The following is a 5,095-nucleotide window of genomic DNA, read 5'->3' on the forward strand; positions in this document are numbered from 1 at the left end:
CGCCATCCCTCAGAAATCAAAAGCTGTGTTAGGGATAATGGTGGAACATACAGCTTAGGAGGACTTCTGCGTGGGTTGGTTCCTTGTGATCGGTCAGATAGTGAATGTACATGTATATGTTTCAGTTCTCCAAGTTGGTGATTTTCCTTGCGTGTATGTGTGTGTGAGAGAGACCTTTTGAAGAAACGTGCATCAGTCCCAATACAGTCCTTTCTCATGTGTCAAAACAAGCACAGTACTGAGGGCTGTGTTTAAAGCAAAAATGGAAGGAGGGTGGGATGGGGGAGGAAGTTTTGTTTTGTTTTGGGTGAAGATTTTTGTTAAGCTTTCAGACACAACACTTGAAACATGGAATAACTTAAACTGTTGTTCAAGATTTGGGGGGAGTTCTTTTGTCTCAAGAAAATATACAGCCTTCAGCAGATGGCCAGGTTTGCCTGCTAACAACTTCATAAAAATATTATATAAGTAAGAAAGAGGGCAGGAAAATACAGGCATACCCCCCACATGACCAAGCATATTTATCTTGCACAGGTTGCTTGCTTTGGTTTTTACGATGCCTTCTTACAAGTAACTGCAAAATATTCAAACTTAGCATCAGGTTTAAAGTTTCCTTTTTTCCTCTAACCAAAACAGGAGGAAGAAATGGAGATAATGACTGAGAAACAGAGAGATACTAGGCATTTCTGGAACAATACTCCTGAAAAAAGCGATTATGAGGCTGTAGAAGCCCTTATTTCTATGAGTTGCAACTGGAAATCAGACTTCAAAAAACATGCAGAAATGAGACCTATAACTCCAGCATCTGATATGTCAGAAGAGAGTGACGAGACTTTGCTTCCCGGAGCAGCGGACTTTAATGTGATACCAGCATTTGTAAGTTTTGGAATTTGTATGTGCGTGTGCTTGTTTTTAATAATTAGCGTGGCAATGTGTTGGTAACATGCCCCCCCCCCTTACTGTGTCTGTCTCCCCACGCAGTGCCTGACCCCGCCCTACAGCCCTTCCGACTTCGAGATGTCGCAGGTGGTCCATCCGGCGGCACTGGTGCCTGCTGCAGTGCCCGGCAAGTCGCTGGCCGAGGCTGCCAAGCCTCCTCTGGCCGCACCTTGGAGAGAGGTGGAGAGGCCTCCAGCAGCCGGGCCTCTGAAAGCTCAAGCAACGAGTGTTATCCGCCACACGGCTGATGCCCAGCTTTGTAATCGCAAAACCTGCCCGGTGAGAACAGCCAGTGTGCTGAAATACCAGGACAGTGTTTTGAGGGAAACAAACAGCAAACAAAATGTCGAAGCGGAACATTCGGTGTGTTCTGCCGCGGCGCCGAGCAGAGCCAGTGATGAGAGCGGTGAACTGCCGGTGGCAGAAGGAAAAACCGCAGAACCAGCTGTCAGTCCAGTGCCCGTGACAAAGCCCTCAGTCAGCAGACATCAGCCTGTCCCTGGATCGGCACAGCAGTCGGCAGCGGTGGCACCACCGTGCCCTGCCCAAGGCAGTGGAGCCCCTCCCGTGCCAGTGATTTGCCAGATGGTCCCGCTGCCCGCAAACAACAACGTTGTGACGGCCGTAGTGCCCAACACCACGCCAAGCCAGCAGCCGGCTCTCTGTCAGCCCATGGTCTTCATGGGCACCCAAGTTCCCAAAGGTGCTGTTATGTTTGTTGTGCCCCAGCCAGTTGTGCAGAGCACAAAGGCTCCCATTATTAGTCCGAACGGCACGAGACTCTCTCCCATTGCCCCTGCTCCCGGCTTCGTACCTTCCACAGCAAAAACCACTCCTCCGGCTGATTCTTCAAGAATAAGAAGTCACATTTGCAGCTACCCAGGATGTGGGAAAACGTACTTCAAGAGCTCCCATTTGAAGGCTCACGTCAGAACACACACAGGTTGGTCCCTGTTGCTGGATGTTAAAAGTTAATGTAGAAAATTGCGGCTATATACACAACTTGTTAGGGTTCTAGCGATTACCGGATTTGTTCATGGAACAAATTGCGGGGCAGCAATGAAATACTTTTTTGCCAGCGTGCATTATAATGCTGCCTAATCTCTGACAGGAAATCTCCCGGAGGGGAAGTTGACTCAGCAGTTTGTTTGTGCTGGACTTGCTTCACATCAGAAGGCGTTCAGTAATGCTTCTTACGAGTGTGGAAGCAAGGCCTTGCCCAATGTAGAGTATGCTTTTCCAGGGTTAAAGATGCCTTATTAGGCTTCTCCACAAGAATGCCTTTGTCAGAAGCGGGTAAAACTTAAGGAGATTCTTTTATGAAAGAATATAAGGATCCACTCCAAACTATTCCTACCTTGGTTATTTTAGAGTAACTTCTCCACGCCTCAGCTCTCAATCACAGTAGCAAAAAGAGTCACGTGTGTTTTCACACAGGTTCACGGTGCGCTACCAGTGCTCTGTTATGTAAAATGTTATTACAGGTTGTGTGTCAGAGGGTAGTTTTGGGCATGCTAAGTCATCATAATCTGCAGTTCATGTGGAGCTGAGAGTTAAAATCGGCTGTCTTGAGACGTAAAGAGCATCTTGAACTATTTGGTTCCAGAGAATTGTTAACCCTATGTACTACTTAGCTTTGAGGGTAGTGAGTCTTAAATACTGGTGTATAAACAATTTTTCACATTTCATATATGTAAAAATAATGAATATTTATGTAGATTTTTGACTCAACTGTCATAATAGAAACTTTTCTTTAAAAAAGTCAAATCCTGCCGGTCAAGGCAGTAGTGTCTGTTGCTCAGTTAGTACTCATGGGGTTTCTTTCTTTGTCATTTTTTTTTCTTTTAGGAGAAAAGCCGTTTAGTTGTAGTTGGAAAGGCTGTGAGAGAAGGTTTGCACGGTCTGATGAACTGTCTCGCCATCGCAGAACGCATACTGGGGAGAAGAAGTTTGCCTGCCCAATGTGCGAGCGGCGGTTCATGAGGAGCGACCACTTAACGAAGCACGCACGTCGCCACTTATCAGCGAAGAAGTTACCAAACTGGCAAATGGAAGTGAGCAAGTTAAACGATATTGCCGTGCTGCCAACATCTGCGACTGCGCAGTGAAAGGACTTATTCTGAAGACGGTGGCATTAACTGTTGTTGCTGGGAGATGCCAGCTAAAAAAAGGCTTTTGCTCCCGGTCCGTGGTTCTCCCGCGCCAGCTGCTGATCGCAGTGCGGCAGAGAGGCAAAGGCAGGCTGTGCTCAGTCACAAAAAATGTTGCTGGGAGAACCGGTGGCCGGCTGGAATAGCGGGTGTCTTTTGCACTGGTAAGGAGAGAGAGAAAGGGAAGGTTCTAGAGCAGAGCAGCACACATTGTACCGGTTTTGAATTTTGCAGAATATTCATATATACTCCAGATCAGTCACACGTAAGTGTTACTGAAGGTTAGCTGCTGACGCTTGAGACCAACTCCGATTTTAACTTTCGGTCGTCAACCTTCAGTACAGCACAGACTGGGAAGACAGCAATGTACGGGCGCCAGCTTGAAAGCCCAGAATGCACCCGTGTAAGATAATCTAAATTGGTTTTCCTACTTCTGCCACCTTTTCTGGGTAGGAATCTTTTCCTCCTGTCCATTCTCCGGCCCAGTCATAAGCGATGATGTGGCGCCAAACTCCTAGAGATTTTAGGCCTATCCTCCTGTGCGGGGTGTTTAACACACCGAGCTTTATGCTGCTGTCCGGGGGGGCTTGGAATGGGTGTAAAGGGGCACCACGTGGGCAGCTGGAGGGTAGGAACGTTTCTGAATCCTCATGAGCTTTGTAATATTTTCCCAGCTTCTTTGGCAAGCTTTGTGCTTATTACAATTGGTTGTACCTGGGCATCGTACGATGCTTCTGCTTTTGTGTTGCTTATGGTTTCCTTTATACCTTCTCACCGTTCTGAACCACTGCGGTTTTCATAAACGGATACAGTGCACTTTTAAGAGAAATGTCGTAACTGTAAACTACTCGGGTTGATTAAGGAAGAAAACCAAGAATCTTAGGCTTCTTGATCGTGTTATTCTTTGAAAGACGGTTTATACTAAAAATGAAACGGATATATTATGTATTGTATTAAATTAGAAAGTTGTGATTTGAAAAGTAAAACGAGGCAGTAGAGACACCGGCCTAGAATTTAAACTATAGCTTTTGTGACAAATAATGCATCAACTTTCACTATTTCTATTTTATCATATTATGTTGAGGACACATATCAGAAAGTGAACAGTTTGAAAATAGTGTATTAGATACGCTTTTTGTGACTACTTTAAAGATTTGCACATTTCTTATGTTGTACTTTATACTTTGTTTACAATAAAACCGGTTTCCTTTGATATAGACCTCTCTCTTCTTTCTCTGTAGCAGAACGTATCCCTTTGCAAGGCAAATAACCACAAAACGAAGTATAATGCCCATCAATATGTGTCCTGACCAATGAAACGCTCTCTTAAACGTTGTGTGTGTTTTTTTTGGGTTTTTTAAGCTCTATAAAGCCAAGAGGGGTGGAATTTCAAGTCTGCGCTTCTCTGAGCCTCTGTTTTGGGTTTGTTTTTTTTTCCTCCCCACTCTTCATCCCCCCTCCCTTTCTCCAAGCCCCCCAAAATAAATGGGCTTATGTGGGCCGTCACAACACCAGTGAAAAATATTTCCTTTTTCTTGGTGATGGAACTGCACCGTCCTCCCCAGGATGGAACCCAGCCCCTGTTGCCGGTGGCCAGGCCCTCGGGTGGAGGCGGTGGATCCAGATCCCTCGGCGGCGTTGCCCGGGGCCAGCCGGCAGGCAGCACCGACTGTCACTGTTCCCCGGGGCGGGGGCTTGCCCGCCCCCCTAGGCTCCGTCCTTAGAGCTCTCTCCCGTAGGAGACTCCTAGAGGGCGGAGGGCGGGGAGGTGAGGTTTTGCCTTCTCAGGGCAGCAGGTGGGCTGCAGGGTTTCTCCGCCTCCCGCTGCCTCTGCCTGCGTGCAGGGCATGGCCGCTTACTACTGTTCGTGGGAGCTCTTCTACCTCCTGCTCTGCCCTGCCCTGCCCTGCCCTGCCTGCAGGGATCCCCGGATTTCACAATCGCATGGCTGTTGACTCACCGCCCTGCCCTGCGGGGTGTTTGGGACAGAGGCACTCCTTACCTTA

General features: G+C 47.4%; 1 protein-coding gene across 1 annotated transcript; it reads left to right on the forward strand.

Moving 5' to 3' along the window:
- The first annotated feature begins 641 nt into the window (after positions 1-641).
- On the forward strand, positions 642-4,302 carry KLF10 (Kruppel like factor 10). The gene is made up of 3 exons (XM_009277134.1): positions 642-876; positions 982-1,882; positions 2,788-4,302. The coding sequence occupies exons 1-3, from the start codon at positions 646-648 to the stop codon at positions 3,045-3,047; spliced, it is 1,392 nt and encodes a 463-aa protein (XP_009275409.1). The 5' UTR covers positions 642-645; the 3' UTR covers positions 3,048-4,302.
- The last annotated feature ends 793 nt before the right edge of the window (positions 4,303-5,095 follow it).

Source organism: Aptenodytes forsteri, unplaced genomic scaffold, assembly GCF_000699145.1.
Source record: "Aptenodytes forsteri isolate BGI_AS27 unplaced genomic scaffold, ASM69914v1 Scaffold145, whole genome shotgun sequence".
Taxonomy (NCBI): domain Eukaryota; kingdom Metazoa; phylum Chordata; class Aves; order Sphenisciformes; family Spheniscidae; genus Aptenodytes; species Aptenodytes forsteri.

Excerpts from the sequence above, each read along its gene's own strand:
- KLF10 (XM_009277134.1), top strand. The coding sequence starts at position 646 with ATGGAGATAATGACTGAGAAACAGAGAGATACTAGGCATTTCTGGAAC. Across the intron at positions 877-981 it reads TTAATGTGATACCAGCATTT|TGCCTGACCCCGCCCTACAG; the intron begins GTAAGTTTTGGA and ends CTCCCCACGCAG. Across the intron at positions 1,883-2,787 it reads TCACGTCAGAACACACACAG|GAGAAAAGCCGTTTAGTTGT; the intron begins GTTGGTCCCTGT and ends TTTTTCTTTTAG.